This window comes from Moschus berezovskii, chromosome 2, assembly GCF_049115385.1.
Source record: "Moschus berezovskii isolate FMDL1 chromosome 2, NW_MosBer_1.0, whole genome shotgun sequence".
Taxonomy (NCBI): domain Eukaryota; kingdom Metazoa; phylum Chordata; class Mammalia; order Artiodactyla; family Moschidae; genus Moschus; species Moschus berezovskii.
Window position 1 is genome coordinate 8,963,714 of NC_142461.1, and position 18,382 is coordinate 8,982,095.

The window sequence follows — 18,382 nt, forward strand, 5'->3', positions numbered from 1 at the left end:
GGCTTGGGAGAACACCAGCCCCACCCCCCTCATTTTACCAATGAGGAGGCAGGGGTTCCCGGGACCCACCTCCCGTCTCCAGAGGACCACCTGCAGATCCTTCCTCCTCTTCTGTCTAGTGCGTCCACTCTGTTGCTCAGAACTGGCTCCCACAGTTGGTGGTAAATCTTTAAGGGCAGCTGCTTCTGGGCCAGACACCAGCTCCAGGTCTCAGGGGGGTGACCAGGGAGGTGGGCAGCCACTGCTGGCCACTCAGCCCAGGCAAGCTGTGTTGGCTTCCAGAAGGAGAGCCTTGAAATGAGGCGAGAAGGTGGGACCCTGGGCATGGAGTAGAAGAAGCTGCCTCTCGCCCACACGGGGCACCAGCCTGTGGCTGGCTCTGAGCAAGTTTCTGCTCCCGCTCCTGGGCCTCCTACCTTCCCCTCCATGGGGTGATCCTAAGCCCGTGGTGTCAGAGAGCTCTTGTGAAACGGGATGAGAGGGAAGGGGTTCGGACCCAGGGCTGAAAGGCTCCAGAGCCCATGTTCTCTGCACTGTAAGGAACCCTGAGATCACAGAGCAGGGACTTCATCCCTGGGGAGTGTCTGAGGATTGAGGGGCAAGCTGGCTGAGTCCCAGCACATGGGTCAGCCATCAGTCATGTCTCTGTTACCCAGAGGGCTGCACTGCTCTGCGCATCACTGCTGTGTCCACTCAGAGACCGTGTCCCCTGCTGTGTCCCCTCCCTGCCGACAGGGAGTCTCTGCCACTGCTGTCGGAGGAGGTCGCTGGGCTGTCCCAGATGCCAAGGGTGTGGAGGCAGCAGTGAGCCCTCGATCTCTGCGGTCGCTCAAGGCCCCTCTCCCTCACGCCTGATCTCAGCAGAGATTCCTGCTTATACCAATTTGTCCCCAAATGATGGATGTGAGAGTTGGACTGTAAAGAAAGCCGAGCGCTGAAGAATTGGTGCTTTTGAACTGTGGTGTTGGAGAAGACTCTTGAGAGTCCCTTGGACTGCAAGGAGATCCAACCAGTCAGTCCTAAAGGAAATCAGTCCTGAATATTCATTGGAAGGACTGATGTTGAAGCTGAAACTCCAATACTTTGGCCAACTGATGCAAAGAGCTGTCTCATTGGAAAAGACCCTGATGCTGGGAAAGATTGAGGGCAGGAGGAGAAGGGGATGACAGAGGATGAGATGGCTGGATGGCATCACTGACTCAATGGACATGAGTTTGAGTAAACTCCAGGAGTTAGTGATGAACAGGGAGGCCTGGCATGCTGCAGTCCATGGGGTCGCAAAGAGTCGGACATGACTGAGCAACTGAACTGAACTGAACTGATGGTCCATGGGAACCCTGCGAGCCGCCTAAGGCCTGAATGTCGTTTGAAAAACCCCAGGACAGGAAAATGATGTGGAGTCGAGAAAGGCACCAGGCTCTGCCCAGGCACTCCCCAGCCTCCTGTCCAGGATGGGGGAGGAGCAATACAGCTCAGGGCCCACTGGGGTGTGTGTGGGACCAATGATTTCTGGGGGGCAGAGCAGGCAGTGGGGTGTGGTGTGAGTGCCGTGGTCCAGGAGGCCCCAGGAGGGCCTGATCGGTGCAGAGCCCTTGAGCAGGCAGGCTCCTGGGTGATCGGTGCTGCCCCGTCCCCCCAGATACGCCTCCCTGACCCCTCTCTCCACGTGGCAGAGACCAGGCTGCCCTCGCAGGTGTGCAGACCGAGATCTAGAGAGCCATCTGGTGCAAGTCACACGGGCTCCTGTGGCCTTCCTGCCACGGCTTGGGTCCTAGCCCTTGCTCAGCCTGGCCCGGCATCACTGCTTGTCACCGGGACTTGGCCACACCAGGGTGAGGACGCCCTCCCCTCTCCTCCTCCGTCTTGCCCACAGTGGGTATCCTTGGGGTGGGCTGTTCCCACGAGTGTTTGTGGAATGAACGGTGAAGGAGCCCCCACATCCCTTCCGGTGCTAAGGCCTTTCTTGCTATGGAGGGAACGTGCAGGAGGTGGAGCTCCTGCTGGGTAGGGTGGACGGAGACTCTGCTCCCAGAAGAATGAGAAGTACAGCCACAGCCGCACCAAGTGACATTCGCAGAGCACTTTACAGCTTATATAGCATATTCACTTATGTACATCCTCTCATCTGTTTTCTAGAAGACTCTCTCTGAAGCAGCCAGGGCACACATCACTGTTCCTTTGTGCAGAGGAGGCTCAGAGACAGCACATGGCTCACCCAAGGTCACGCAGCTGCCCAGACGGGAGATCTGAACCTGGGCTCTGACTCCCAGTCCAGAGCCCTTTCCACTCTGTGACACGTAATTTCTGCCAGTCTCTCTCACCTCTGTTCTGGAACTAGGAGGCCACCGCCCGTTGTTTACCACGACTGTCTGAGGCCGACTCTCTCTGTGTTGGTGAGGCAGTGTGGTGTCCTGGAAAAGAGCCACATAACATAGCTCCACAACCTTGGGCAAATTGCTTCTCTGAGACTCAGTTTTGTCTTCCCCAAGGCTGTTGCAAGGATTGAAGGTCACATATATAAGACACATCATTTCCAAACGATAAGAAGGATGGGCTTTCTATTCCCCGTGGTACTACTCCTGTCTACACAGTCCCCCAGCATCCTGCCTGGGATGGTCGAGACCCTGCTGTGCCAGTCGGCAGGAGGACCTTCCAAAGGAGATGTGGTTTGCTGGCAGAGAGGAGCATTTCAGAGGAGTTAGCTTGGAGTCCTCGAGCAGAGGGCAGCCTGGAGCCTCAGCCTGCGTCAGATCCCCGTGGGTTCCTTTGTGCCTCTGTGCTCAACCCCCCTGGGAGTCAAATGAAATATCAGGACCTTCAAACAAGAGCCCCTTGTTACTGAACCAGTGGCTTCTGGGGTGACTCGAGGCTTGGGAATCTGGTGTCTAGACAAACTCGTTGGGGATTGTGCTCTGCTGCCCCTGTACCCACTTCTAGGACCCACTGTCTGGCACTGGACATTATCATCTCTCACCCATCACAGCCAGCCCCCAGGGGCAATTCTCCCACCTCCCTCCCTCCCTCTCACCCTCCTTCCTAAACCGGAACCACACCTGCTCCACAGAGCCCTCTAATCCACATCGCAGGCGGTGTTCACAAACTCCTTCCCCACTGTGGTCCCCAGACAGCTGCCTGAGCAGCTATAAACTGCACGTGTTAGAAGGAGATACCTCAGGAACACTTCATCTTGCAACGACACACAGAGGGGTCAGTGCACTGAGACCCCCTTGGAGCCCCGAAGTGAAAGGAAATGCTTGTTGTCTCACCAGGAGTGGTTGCTTGGGGACTTCCATCTTATTTTTTAAAAAAATAAATAACCTTTTTGTGGGTTTGCTTTTATTGTAAAAATAGCACAGAAAATAGAGATAAACCAAAAGAAGAAAATAAAAATCCTCCATGAGCCTAGTCCTTTGGGAAGACCGTTGTTAATATTTCAGCGTTTTCTCAACCTTTCCTCATGCAAAAGTTGAATTACACCATTGTGAAATATTTTCTCTTAATAGATCATAAACCCCTTTTTTTGCTATAAAATAACCGTCTCCAACATCACTTCAGTGGTTGCGCTTAAAAGCCATAATTTCACCATTTGCCTGTTACTTGATATTTAGTGTATTTCCACTTTTTCTACTATTGTAAACAACACTGGAATAAATAGCCATAAAGTTAAGTTGTTGCAACTTCCCTGATTTATTTCCTCAGAGAGTCACAGGTGATTTTGAATTAATCAGAACAGTTTGAGGGTACCCAGAGCCTTGGGCAGGGTCCCTGACACCTGGGCTCCCTAGCCATCATATCCCTGGTTTAGCCATTCACCTTTCCTGCTGTAAAACAGGAACAGTGGGCAGAATGTCAGTGGGGAAGGCCCTTCCCCTGGGTTTACGGCGTGGGGGAAGGTAGAGGTTTGCTGAGAAGCACATGAAAGCCAAGTTGGGGAGCGAGGCCTGGAGCTCCCAGGCCAGTGCTCCTTATATTCTGTCCGAAGGTGCTTCCCATGTGCCCAGCCTGGGCAGCACTGGTGCTGCAGTGCAGGCTGGCACTGACATTGGTGACCGCTGCCCTGATTGCTCCGTCTTCCCTCCAGTCACCCTAATCACAGCATAATCACCGAGCCTTCATCCCGGTCCTGACACCACAGTAGGTGCTTTACAACCGTTATCTGATTTTCCTGCCACCAGCAACCCTCTGAAGAAGGTAGTATGGTCCTTGATTTATAAATGAGGAGGGAAATTGAGCCAGGAAATCATGGAGTCAGGTTCACGTCCAGGCCTGTCTGACCCCAGAGCCTAATAAACCTCCTACTCTAGGTCCAGCAGCCTTGGCGGGCTTATCTGCCAGGATTCGCAGTGCCCTTTGACCCTTCCTTTACAGGTGTTCCGGATAAAGGCCATCAAGCTGGGAGAGAAACTCCTGCCAGCCTTTGACACCCCCACGGGAATCCCAAAAGGCGTGGTGAACTTCAAAAGGTAGGATGCCTTCTGGTTTCCCCCTTGTGGCTTTGGCTGCATCTGCATGGAAACTGAGGCACAGGGTGGCGGGTGGGGTGGGGTGATTCTGGTGTGGAAATCACAGGGAGTGGGTGGCATAGTGAAAGCCAGCCTTAGCCAAGGGCTCACCTGATCTTCCTGGTGTGGAGAAGGGGGTCGCCGTGCCTCGGACCCTCCTGTAATGCTGCCATGACTCACAGCCCCACAGCTGTGCCCCAACCACCCCCCTCCCAAGCTGGGATGCCTGGCCAGGAGGAACATCACACCTCCCACCACGGACAGGAACCCGCAGCCGCTGGGGAGTCAGAACCATGGACAGAGGGACCTTGGTTTGCTGACTCTCACCCTCAGCTCCTTTCAGAGCCAAGTCTCAGGAGCCCAGAGGGGCTTCTTGAAACATCGACCCCATGGAGCCTCAGACTCCAAGGAGGAAAGACCCTGGCTGAGGTCACATAAGCCAGTAAAGGGCCATCTAGGACATGAGCCCAAGACTTCCCACTCCATTTTCAATAATATTTATTGTGAGTCCCCCCTATAAAAACAAATTCTCCTTGCAAAAAAAATGTGGATTATATCAGAAGTGTTGGATGAGACCCAAAATATCCCATGTGACTCCACTAAGCAAGAAACCACGGGTATGCTTCTTTCCACTGGCCATTGATTTTCACTGGCCACTTCCATCATTTTCCCTCCCAGTGGGTTGCTTAATTCAGTGAGGGAGCTAGCATCTTTCTGGACGTTCACCAAGTCCCAGAGCCAGAGTGGACGGGACCTTGGGGGACGTGGCTGGAGCACGTGGAGCCAGGCTGCAGCTCCAGCCCACTCCAAAGCCTTCGGGGACTTACCTGCGTCCCGCTGCTTCCCAGAGGGGAAGAGCAGGGTGAAAGTCAAGGGGACAGCAGCCAGCAGGCCTTAAGAGCCACTGAGGACCACACAGCTTGCTCCTGGAGGCCCCTGTGCACCCCACTGCCTTGCCTGCCCTCCTCCTTTTTGTCTCCTGGGCTTTTCGCCGCTTCTCTGAGCATCAGAGCCCAGCTCAGATGCCACCTTCTCCAGAAGCCAAAAGCATCCTGGCCTTGCCTGGCCACCAGGCACTCTCTCTGCTCCATTTGGCCTTCATTACCCTCGTTCCCCGCGTTCCCCCACCAGCCCTAGAGCTTCTCGAGTGCAGGACACACATCCCCTTCTTTTCTCACTCCTTCCACGCATGTTCGCTCGAGGCACCGTGTATGGGACGAGAGGCCGGCTCTGATGGTTGCTGATTCCGACGTTTATTGAGCGGTCACTCTGTGCCTGGTGTCATGCTGAGGGTTTCGCTCATCACCTTGCCTATCACTCTCCACACGGCAGTCCTTTAGGGTCAGCATTTATCTTATGGCCGCTGCCCAAGGTCTTCTAGCTCACAGGTAACGGGGCCAACTTTTAACTCATTTCGTTATGGATCAACAGCTGTGCTCCTGATGCCCAGCTGGCCCTCCCTCAGGCAGGAACCCTGCTGCCCATCACTGCATGGAACAGAGCCAGGAGACTTAGTAGAAGGCACGAACTGGCCCCCAGGCACCCAGGGAGCGCTCTGGGGCTGTGCTTTAGACCCTGCTACAGCCTTACCCTGGGGAAAGAGCTGCAATATTTCCATCACACTGAACTTCTCGTCCCATCACCTGAAGCAGTTTCTCATCTCAGGAATCTCAGCCCCACAGGGGAGGGTAGGCAGAGTCTGTGGGCTCAGGTAGAGTCCCTACCGCCCCTGTCCGTCCAGAGGAGGTTCCACCTTGCAAAGAAGAGGGGACTCGCCCTGCTCGGCATCATGACTTACCATCTCTGCTCTGAAAGGATTCCTGGGGAGTGATGTCACTTTAGTCTCTGTGACAGGCCAGCGAGGACCCCTAGGGACCCACTGAAACACCATCTCAGTGCCAGGCTTGACTCCTCAGAGGTGGGCAGTTGGATATCTTTTCAGGTTCCTTTCCCACAAACGCTTGGCCAGATGTCTCGGAGCCAAGACATAAAGCACACTGTGATTCTGACTCTATGTCCCGGGTCTAGCTTCTTGGGCCTCCCTGCCCAGGGTCAGGATAAGACCTTAGCTCAGGCACCCCTCCCTCCTCCATACGTGGCAACCCCTCCCCTGACACCCAGCAAGCCCCACACGCTGTGGCCCTGGCCGCCTGCCTTTCCCAGGTCCCTCAGAGCCCAGACCTGATCTCACACAGATCCTGACATTTCTGATTAAGAAAGCGCATTTATTTTTAGGCTGTTTGCATGCTGCCAGGGCTGTATACATATGTATGTAAATGCATATTTCCTGGCAACACCTCCCTCTCATTTTCTGGGTAAGAGAGTCTGTTGCTAAAAATGCCTCTTGGTTCTGCCAGGGAAAGCGTCAGGGATGTATACAGCCCTGGGGGCGTGGTGCTGAGTGTTGCCTTTGGAGAGGTCCTGCTGGCGGAGCGGGGTCCACGCTGCTGCCCCTGCCCGGCGCGGGGCTGGCTGTGGGCAGCTCTGCCCGGGGCCCCAGGAGGAAGGGCAGTAACTAGGAGGACGACCCTGAGGGGTCGTGCTTCCTGAGTGAGCATGACCACTCCTCCTCCCTGGCGGCAGGCCTGGGAGGCAGAGGCAGGGGGCAGCCATGACCTGTGACCTGCAGGACCACTGGACTCTGGGAGAGGGGAGGTGTCCAGTCCCAGGGCCTCTGCAGCTGAGTCCGCCTCTCCAGGTAGCTTTCACACGCTCAGGCTCACACACACGCGTGCACTCCACTGCCACTCACCCTAATCATGAAGGCTCAGAGAGCCAGCCTCACCTTTGCCACACGCACTCCCCCATCCCTACGTGTACAGATTCACGCCCAAATATGTGTTTACAAGTGCACATTTCTGCCACACGCATGCATCCATGTGGCAGTAATTATGCAGGTTTGTCGAATGGTCACCGTGTCCTAGGGCCCGACGTTATGGATTCTCTCTCTTCATCACACGGCAACCACACGGACCCCACTTTAAACTGATAGACTCAGAGAGGTGAGGTAACTTATCCAAGATCACACAGCAGCAAAGTTAGAAATTAGAATCCAGTCTCTGCCTGGTTCCAGAATTAACGACTGTGTTGATACCATACCCACAGGTACACACACAGAAGCTTCTGCCAGGCTGGGGACGGGTTATTATGGAGCAGCTCCTCACACCAGGGGAGAGAACGCAGGCTACAGGCCCACTTGCAGGCTGAAAAGGCAGGGAGGGTAGCAGACCCGCTTCCATCAGCCCACCAGTCACAAGGCTGATCAGAAGACCTCCTGGTCTCCGAATGGATGCTGCCCAGAACGGATGCATTAGGGGCACAAAGGGCCTACGATTTGGATTTGGTTTCAGCTCAGCTAACACTATCAAGTTACTGTGTGACCTTGAAAAAGTGTCTTACCCTCTCTGAGGCTGACTGTCCTAACCTGTGAAATAAGAATCTTGCTATCTACCCCTGCAGTTGGATGTGAAGGTAAAATAAGATACCGCTGCTGCCTGGCACATATCGAGAGCTTAACTCTAACAGACAACATAGTTGAATGTGCATTGTTACATAATGGTTACAATGACGGTCATCGCGTGCGTGATCTATAACTGACAATGACTCTGTGAGGTGAATTCCCTGACCCGCCTGACGTCCCCTAGCTGGGAACTGGGGAAACCAATATGTGAGGCCAAGTCAGAGAGAGGAAAGCGCCCGGCCCACTGCCTGCGCCTGCCCGGGGCGACTCCACCACTGAAGGTCCACTTGGGAGGGTGAGCATTGGGAGGGAGGGGAAGGAAGGAGAGGCTCCTGTAAGGAAAAGGAGAACAAAAGACTGCTGATCGTGGCTGGGGCTTGTTTTTTGTTTGTTTACCTTGAATTTCTCTGCCAGGGCAGGAAGCATCAATTATTCAGGAAGCCCTCTGTGGGTGCCTGCGGCTCCCACTGAGGTCGCAGGCTGGAGAGAGAGGTCTCCTGGCCTGGAGGGAAGAGGGACACAGAGGGATCAGCTTCCCCCTCTCTGGGGTGGATAGGGGGCCATCTGGGGGAGCCCTGAGGGTCGTACTCTCTGAGGCCGAGGCCACCAGATCTCAGTTCAAATCCTACCTCCACCACCTACTGGTTCTGAGCTTCTAAAGACAACTCACTTCCCTCTGTTTCCTCAGGGATTAATGATGCTTAACTTTGTGGGCTTTAAATGCAGTCATGATGTGGACAGCCTGCCCCAGTGCCTGTATCTGGAAGCTGTTTTATTTACTGTCTAGAACTCAAATTTCCCCTCTGTGCAACCCCTCCCTCCCCACCTGCCCAGAGTCAGAGTAATACCCAAGGAAATTGGTGTGTTTATTGAGGTCATTGCTCCAAAAGATCCTTGAACTTGATTCCATCTGTTTCTGCAAGAGTTTCCTGAAACCACATCAGAGAGGAGAAGGGCAACCTCAGGGGAGCCCCAGCCCACCCAGATAAAGCAAGGCCCCTCAGCTGGCAAACTGTGACCTCCCAGGCCCACACTTGCCCTCCTAGGTCCTGTCCTTAGGAGACAGAGGACGGACAGAGGCCAGCTCCCGGGGTCCCAGCGGCTCCACTTAACCGTGTGATCTCCGGCAGTGACGTCACCAACCTGTGCCTTGTTTTCCCCATCTGTGAAAGGGGCAAATGGGAGGATTACCCAAGGCCCTGCCTCTACACTCTTCCTCCTTGAAAGCACCCAGTACTTTCAAGGAAAGGGAGGAGCTGACAGCCTTCTCCAGCGGAGTCGCTAAGTCATGCTGGTGATCCATCTAAGGTGTTCATGAAACGCATGCATCTCTGCGGCGAGGAGACCTTTGCTCAGAGAGCCCCTGCTGCTTTCATCCCTAGCCTCGGACTTCCCAGGGTCTGGGTAGTCCCTGGTGGGTGGTCTTAGAAGAGCCATCCACCCTTCGGGTGTGGGTTCCACAAAGTTCCAGGTGGGGGCCGTTGTGAGTCCACGGGCAGCAGTGACTGTGGAGGGAAGGAAAGGGCCATGCAGAGTCCCTCTCCACATGCAGCAACAATGATTGTGAGCAATCAGTTGCCCTTGAAAACATGGATGCAGATAGAATGTTCTTGGGGGTCTTTGTGGTCCCTGACAGCATCATCCCTATCGCCTGTAAATTTAGCATCGTGTCTGTGCCAGGTCTTGACCACCAAGGCAGCTCTTCTCATGTCCTTCGAGAGCCCACACATCTTACAGGAGCTGCTTGACCGTAGAAACAAAGACTGTTGCCTGTCAGACAGCCCTGGGTTTAAATGACCTGTAGGCAAGTTTCTCACCAACCTGAACATCCTCATCAGATAAACGGGGGTACGAACAGTTATCAACCCCCAGGGAGGACTCACTGAGATTGAGTGGTGAAGCTCCTAGTCCAGTGCCCAGCACATAGTAGGTGCTTCCCCACGGAGCAGAGGAGCCAGCCCTGCCAGCAGGGGCTGACCCCAACTGCTTCTGTCTTTTCAGCGGCTCCAACAGGAGCTGGGGCTGGGCCATGGCAGGAAGCAGCAGCATCCTGGCGGAGTTTGGATCCCTGCATTTGGAGTTCTTACACCTCACCCAGCTCTCTGGCAACCCGGTCTTCGCAGAAAAGGCAAGTCTTCTCTCTGCTCCTTCTTTCCCTTGCAGAGAGCAGAGGGTGAGCACTCAGCTTGTGACAGGGAGCTGGAGCACGGGCCAGCTGAGGTGGGGGGGCGGAGGAGCTGAAAGCCCGCAGCCAGGGCCAGTGTAGCAAGTAGTTGCCTAATTGTACCCGATGCCAGGCGGCAGGGAAGGTGAGAACAAGGAGTGAGCGGGGAAGAGACATGGCTGCCAGCGAGAAGGTTTTACCCGGTATAGGTGTGAGCTCGGCAGCAACCACACACGTGTGAAATCCGGAGCAAGTGCAACCAGGGAAATCTAGGCACCAGCTTGCATTGGCAGGAACTGGCCACCCGGCACCAAAGTCCCCCTTCCAGAGACATTTAACTTCTTCGGGTGAGATCTGCCTGCCTTAACGCTTCCAGACGCCCGTCTAGCTCATGCTGTCAGCAGGCTGGCAAAGCGATTTCCCTCCGTGGCAGAGGCTCACGTCTGTTCCTTCTCAGTTACCTGGCTGGCTAAGACCACAGGGGTGCAGAGAGCTAGTGTCCAGGCCTTTGTCCCTCCTGACAGCTGCCCCTGCCCCGTGAAGCCCTCCAGAAAGAGCGGTTTCTCGGGGTCATAGCCCAGGGCAGTCCCATCTGGAGGGGTCCCTGTAGATCTGACTCTAAACCCAAAGAAGGAAAGTGGACACACACCACCCACCGATGGTACTTGACCCTTCCTGAGTCCTGGCCCTGTAGGGAGATAAAGCCCTGCCCTCCAGGAAGCAGGAGACCACCGCGCCCCCCTCCCCACTGCCAAAGTCTTCTCTTCCCTGGTCCTGTGTTAGTCTCTTAGAATGCCAAGGGAGCCAGGGGGTCACAGAGTCATACCACTGCCAGTGGCTCCCAGGCTTACATCAGCCAACCAGCCTCACAGCATCACCTAGCACGCTGGCTGGTGAAGAAGCAGATTTCTGAGTGTCACCCCAAGCCCAAGAATCTGCATTTTAAATAAGCACCCAGACAGGACTTCCCTGGAGGCCCAGTGGTTAAGGATTTGTCTTCTAGTACAGGGTGGCGGGGTGTGGGTTTGATCCCTGGTCGGGGACCTAAGATCCCACATGCCCAAAAAACCAAAACATAAAAGCAATATTGTAACGAATTCAATAAAGATTTTTTAAATGGTCTACATCAAAAAAAAAGAAAACAGCACCCATGTGCTTTTTGATGTCAGGTTGAGGACCCCCGCTTACTCAATGTGGGAATCCACCCAAGCTTTCTCAAGCATCTCAAGAAGAGTTTTTCAACCCCTTGTTCACTTGCTCAGCACTGGGGCTCACCATCACCCTTAAACAGCCCCTCATGTTGCCAGACCTCCCTTCAGAAGCCCCTCCTTATATTGAGAGGACTCTGCCTCCCTGGGACACCCCAGCTCCAGAGCTCATGGAGTAAATTCAATCCCACTTCTGATGAATCTTATATTCTAGTCTCTGGTCCTTTTGCTTGACTCCAGGCTGTCTTTGCCCCCAGCCTCCCTATTTCCACTGCTCTTGAGCCAGACTCCTCTAGGAATACCACAGCTGGCTCATAGAGGAGTGAGGTGAGGAGTTGCTCTGGTTCCTGCTAGACTGGAGATGCCGCTGCCTAAGCACCTGCGATTTGCTGGGCAACGTATAATGGCTCTGATTTTCCCACCAAGCCTGTGAGGCGTGTCTTCTTTTATCCCCATCTGACAGAGGAGGAAACTGAGACTCAGAGAGGTTCAATCACCTGTCCTGAGTCATCCATCTGGTAAGTGATTAAGCCGAAACTCAAACCCAGGGACTTTCTGGCCCTGAAACCCATGCTCTTTCAAGACTAGATCACTACAGCAGGCATCCAGCTTTTTCACAAGAGTCCCTCCACCTCTCTGTCACTACATTTACATTCTCCACTTCCTTTGATTCCCCCAGACATGCCTCTCACACAGGCGATTATTGGCAGTCAACAAATTGGCCCCCGTTCTGGAAGTTCCCGCACCCTCCAGGGGAGCTCATTTAGCCCGCTTCACTGCTCACCACCAGGACAATCAAGACTAACTCAGGTGCAAGCGCAGCCCTGTCCCCCATAATGGACTCCGTTAGCATAAATGGATATGAGATCTGATGTGGCAAAGCTAAGTGCAAGCAAGCTTCTGTGCCCAGATAGAAAGGTCTGACAGCTAAAACACTGCTCCTCAGCTTGTAGATAAATCTGCGAGCATGCTACAGCTCGGTCCCCAAGGGCCTTTCTGTCCTGCGGAGCTGCACCGGAAGATTTCATGTTCTGCCAGACAGCAGCCCCTGATGGATAAAGCCTTGCTGAATCCCATGTCATGCCCTTCGCAGCCCCGAAGGTTGCAGATCCGGCCTCTGCTCCAGTGGGGGCAGCCTCTGTTGCATGCTGCTGCACGGTCCCTGCCCTGATCCCTGTTGGACCTGGGGCCACTCCGTGTGGACGGACAGACCAGACTCACGCCCTGGTTCTGCCACTTACAAGCCCCGTGACCACGGGCAAGTGACTGCACCTCTCTGACGCCCTGGTCTCTTGCCTGTTAAACTGAGATGATAATCCCGTATGGATTGTTAGGAGGGTTGGCGATCGTGTATCTGATGTGTCTGGCTCAGAGCAACTGAGAAATGTTAACAGCTGTTGCAGTTGTTATTAAAACCCCGAGATACCTATTAGGGCACAAGGATGCTAAGGATCCTCCCTTCTGGAATGGTTCCTACCGTGTCAGATAAAACAACATATTACCAGGCTGAGCTATGTGAAACTGCCAATATTTAACCATTTCTGACTGTTAAAAAGACAGTTTTGTCTAGCACTTACAAATGAGCGACTATCACTTATACGAAGCCCCTTGTAAAAAGACTCCCCGAAATCCACACACAGTGAGGAAGGGGTAAGGTGGGGAAGGGGAGACTGGCAGGGCCCCTGGCAGATTGGTCAGCACAGAGGTGGGAGGTCAGGCCCAACTGTGGCCACATCCTGCCATGCCCCACTCTTGAGCACAAGGGCCCCTCTCTTGACCTCCAGATTGGAACCAACTGCTGGTTACCCAGCTCTCCCTTCCTTCCTTGTTGGAATGTGTTCTGTTTTCCTCTCTGGACTGGAATCAGCCACCCTGGTCCTCAGTGGGCTGGGAATCAGCTGGCTCCTTGGAGAAAGTAAAGATGTGCCTGGTGTCCATCTCTCGGCAGGTCAGAAACATCCGGAAGGTCCTTCGGGAAATTGACAAGCCCTTCGGCCTCTACCCCAACTTCCTCAGCCCGGTGAGCGGGAACTGGATGCAACGTGAGTACGGGTGCCCCTGGTCCACCGGGTTTCTGCCCAGCTTCCCCGCCTGCCTGGCTGTGTGTGGCACCTGGCCCAAGTGAGCGGCGGTGCATTTGCTCAGGGCTCCTGGGCACCACCCTCCTGCCGGGTGCCATGGGGTGTGCTCATTGCTGTTGCCATTGCCGTTGTGACAGACGTGAGGCCCACCCTGTGCGTCGTCCACGTGCTGGCCATCCCCAGCCTCCCATCTCTTCTGATGCCCTCCGAAACCTCCTTCATCCTCCCCCAAACTTGCAAGAGTGCTCCAGTTAGAGGTTTACTCCAAACGTGGCTCCAAGAAAAGCCATGCAATCCCCTCCCACCCCATTTCATCTGGTTCCCTTCCTCCAACTTTAATTTCTTAAAAAAACATTTAAGCAGATCCTCCCTATACAGCAATATAAAAATCATGAGTTCCTCACCCATATCTTACACCTATAAGAATCGGTGCTAGGATTTCCAGCTGTTTATGTTCAGAGGCTTTTCTCTCAACCAGACAGCTGTGGGTCACCTCTGGAGCCTCATTCACAGCCCCCAGCTCCACCCACTGAAACAGAATAGGGTTTGTGAAACTCAGGCAGGGGAGTGTTAAAGTCTCCCAGCCCCCAGTATTGGCCCGCTGTCGGGAAGCCTGGCTCTGCCTTGCCTTTTTGACCAAGGCCCTAGTCGTGTGGTCACAGTCAGCACAAATTGGTTCCATGCGCCCTGCCTCTCAGGGCTTCCCAAGACTCACCCAGAAGCCCCACTTCCACTGCCTCTACCCAGACAGGGACCCTTTCCCTTTACCCTTACCTTTCTTTTTGCCCCCTTACCCCTTTCCCTGCCTCCAACCCCAGTTTTAATGTCATCAGCAAGGGCTCAGGACGAGGTGGACCTGAGCCTAATTCCCGCCCACCCTGGGGGGGCAGGGGGAACGCCACCTCTTCTTTCTGAGCCCTGGTTTCCTCTCTTGCAAAATGGGAGAAGAGCTAGAGATATGTGTACTACATATCTCTAGTACACATAGATACTAGAGTACATACTTTGTGTACTACAGAAGGGTGTGGGAGCAATGGTCAAAAGCTGCAGTAAACAGATTTCGGTTCATTCTCCAGGGATGACACGGGCTGTGATTTCCTTGGCGGTTGCTGTCCGGTTGTTAAGATGTTGCCTTCCAATGCAGAGGGTGCGGGTTGGATCCCTGGTAGAGAGCCAAGCTCTCACACGCCTCAAGGCCAAAAAACCAAAACATAAAACAGAAGCGCTATCGTAACAAATTCAAACAAAGACTTAAAAAAAATTAAAAGATGGCATAGGTTGTCCCAACAGGTAAGCACCCATCACCAAAAGTATGCAAGCAGGGCCTAGACGGCCAGCTGACCGGCCAGTAGGGATACTGTGAGGAAACTGCAGAGGCCTGCCCTTCCAAGCCAGAGCTGCTAGGATCCGCCGGTCCAGGAAGCCCAGAAAATTCGACCCAGGAATTTTCCTTGGTGATGACCTCATTCCCAAGGAGCCTCCTACAAAAACTGCTTGGAGAAACGCAAAGTATTTATAACCAAAACACACTACCAAATTCAGAAGTGCCAGAGGAAAATGAAGGTTTGAATTACAGATTATGGCTACGGGAAGAGACAGTTCAATAACTGTTACTGCCTTTAATTGCAAGGCCTGACTGGGTGAAAGAGATAAACTGTGCAGCTGCTGGCCCTAGCTGCTCCAGGACAATGCGGCAAAACCCGTTACCAGGGAACTAGGGACGTGGCTTCCCAGCCTGAAGGGCCACCTTGGGCAAATTACAGGGGAGGCTCCCCGCCTTCCCCTGCCCTGCTGAGAAGCATAATTTTCTTTGCAGGCTGCACCCAGGGTCGCAGGGCTGGGCAGACTCAGTCACATATGGAAAATTGTTTCCTGTTAATAAAGTATGAAGCCAAGACCCACTGGATTGCAGAGGGAAGGTTATAGAGAAAGCCCTGCTCCTCTGGGCACCTACCTTCCTCCTCCCCTGGCTTCGGTGCTAGAGGTCACCTCAGGTTTTCTGTGGTTTTCACTGGGTTCCGTTTGGTTTTGTTTTCTGGATGACTCTGATTTTCCAGCAGATGATGCCATTCCCACCTTGCATAAGCCAAGTTCACGTTCTTATCTCTCCTTGAATCCTCTGTGTAGCCCACTTGCAGCCACAGACATTGCAGCTTCAGGAGGCAAAGAACTAACTGAGGCTGCATCCCAGCCCAGACCCATGCTCTTGCCCAGTCCCCACTCCTGCCCGAAGCTGGGCGTCAGGGTAGCGAGAGGCCGAGACCCTCCCGCCCCTAGGACGTCGCAGCCAGGATAAGTCCACCAGGCTGCCGCTGGCACCAAGCACCAAGATGAGACTGGCCCCAGCAGAGCCGCCGAGAGCTTGAAGAGCTGCTAGCCCTCTGGCTTGGCCCCTGGAGTGGCTTGGCCTCCTTGTTCTCTGCCTGAATCCCACACCGTCCTTGGTGGGAGGGACGTGGCGAGCCAGGATTCTCCCCCCTGGGTGTAGGAGTGTGAGCGGCCTGCCAGCTGCAGCCTGGCCACCTCCCCAGGTTCATGCTACTTTCCTGCTGTTGATTCCCGGGCATGTAGGGTGGCCGCCTCCTGCTGCCGAGTGTGATGGGAGTGTTGTTGACATGGTCAGGAAGCAGAAGAATCCAGCTCCACTCACGCACACAGACTCGTGCTCCCATCTGCATTTTACAAATCAGGAGAAGGAGGCCCCCAAGGCAAGGGGTGGGGGGTCTGATTTGTCCCGAGCTAATGGCGGATCCATGTTTCTAATTCCCACTCCTGTACTTTTCCCCTGTGCCCCTTGGTGTGGGAAGACACCACACACACACACACACACACACATTGCCCACACACATTACACACACAGACACATCACACATCACACACATCACACACACACACACAGGCTAGAAAGCAGCAGGACCTCCAGATGAGAACTGTGCACCCCAGGCAAGGCCCTGTGAAACTCTCCGCACATCCCAAGGGGGATCCTGTCTCAAACAGCTGTGGGACACCTGCTGACCTGGCTCCCCTCTCCCACACACACCTGCCAGGTGAAGCCCTGGACCTCGTCACTCACCCACGCTCTGCAGTCACATGATGAAGTCCAGCCTCTCTGGCGTGGCCTTCAAGGTCCTTCCCAGCACAGCCCAGATCTGCTCGCCTTTCTCTCATTTGGGGCCCACTGGGGCTTCCGCTGTGTGCCGTGGAGGTATTGGGCACAGCTGCGAATCTCCCACAGTCCCTCCCCACACAGCCCACAGCCGAGCAGGGGAGGCAGACCCACAGACAGGTCCTGACAATACAGCACCCAGCAATGGTGGGGGGCCGCTGTCACCTAGCACCTGCCGCAGGAGGGCACAGGGCCAGAGGGCACAGCTGCCTTCTTTCCCTCCTTCCTCATGTCCCACTGTGAGGACATGGAGGAAAGCCTCTCTAGGTGGAGCAAAGCAGGGAGAGGGCCTGAGCCATGCCAGGGGGAAAGGTCTTCCTGGCAGAGGGGTCATCACAGCTGAGACAGAGTGTGGGTGGGTGGGGCTGCAGTGTTTGGGGCGGTGGACAGGGGGCAGGCCCAGCAGGTGACCGTGGAGGTCACCGTGCCCCTTCTGTGTGCCACCAGCCACAGCCCCTTCTGCGGAGGCTGACCTGGTCCACTCTCCAGCTTCCCCCTCCCTCTGCTCTGCGCAGGTCTCCTGCCAGGGCTGTGGACACACTGTCCATCTGTCAGGGCTGGCACAGCCCTGCCCACCTCTGTGCTTGCCCAGCTGTATCCTTCCCCAGGGAAAGGGGCCGAGGGGGACACTAGGCTGGTTCCACCTTTTTGGGTAACAAAGTCTAGCCCACGCTGGCCCCCTCCCACACCTCCCTAAGCCCCACGCTTTATCTGGTCTGTTCCCATTTTCCCAAGTGCTTGTCCCCTTCCTGAGCCCTAGCTGGACTGGGATTTGTTTAAGGAGGGGGCCGGAGGGGGCTGGCAGGGCTGGTTTACCGTGGGGGCCTCCTGTAAGCCCCCTCTGCTGGTTCCCATCTGTCTCTTCCTCCCATTTCTGGTCTCTCCCTCTCCACACCTGCCCTTTCTTTCGCCTTCTCTTGGTTGACTGTGTGAAGCTGCAGAAAGTGAGAGCCTGCTGGCTTGGTGGCTGAGCTCTTTAGGCTCGCTCTCAGTTTTCCCATCTGAGAAATGGGGTTTGTCATGCTTACTTTACAGGATTCTTGGGAAGACTGTTACACATAATCCAGTAAAGCTTCCGGCCCACAGCAGACCCTCGATAAAGGGTAGCTGTTGCCATATTCTCTATTTCTTTCTCTTGCCCCCACCCACTTCCCCTCCCTCCTCACTTTGGGCCCCGTCTTTCTCCAGAGGAGCTGAAAATCCTCTTCCCATTTCCCACGCCCTGCCCTCATCCAGCCCCTTTCCTTCCTCTCTCTGTCTCCCTGCTTAACCAAGAACCACAGTTCGCTCCTTGTGGTATCTGCTGAATGCCTTGATGTTGCCTGTTAGTGGGAGTGAAGTGCACTCTTGCTTCTGTAATTAAGCGCTCCTCTGTCAGCTGTCACCCTCTCGGAGCTGACCTACATGGGGACACCTGCTTGTCCAGCCACGCCTGGAGGTCCTGCTCCCCCAGGGCGGACGGAGGGGTCCTCCAACCCGGCTTTCCCTCCCCCTGTTCCTTTGAACTCCATTCATCCCAATTGGCTAAATTTAAACCTGGCTTTTTCAGAATAGCTCTACACTCTGACCGACTAAATTAAGCCTCTCGTTCCTCCTTCCCATGGCCTTTTATGAACCTGCCCAGCATTAATTACCATGTTTGGCACCAGGTAATAAAAAATCCCTGAACTGCCTGCCACCAGATTATCTTTTTAAAGAAATGCAACTCATTTACAGTTAATAACCAGCGGCCCTGCTGTCCTCCACCTGCTAAACGACATGATTTATAGCAGCCAGAGGAGCCCCTGCACTTTTGTGTGGG

At 54.6% G+C, this 18,382-nt stretch overlaps 1 protein-coding gene across 2 annotated transcripts in view; it reads left to right on the forward strand.

The window, feature by feature from the left end:
* MAN1C1 (mannosidase alpha class 1C member 1) overlaps window positions 1–18,382 on the forward strand; it is a 155,652-nt gene that overhangs the window by 123,431 nt on the left and 13,839 nt on the right. For both annotated transcript variants that reach the window (XM_088843616.1, XM_055398634.2), the window contains exons 5-7: window positions 4,369–4,463; window positions 9,964–10,090; window positions 13,283–13,376. In XM_088843616.1, the coding sequence (XP_088699742.1) occupies window positions 4,369–4,463; window positions 9,964–10,090; window positions 13,283–13,376 (316 nt within the window). The remainder of the gene's footprint in view (window positions 1–4,368; window positions 4,464–9,963; window positions 10,091–13,282; window positions 13,377–18,382) is intronic.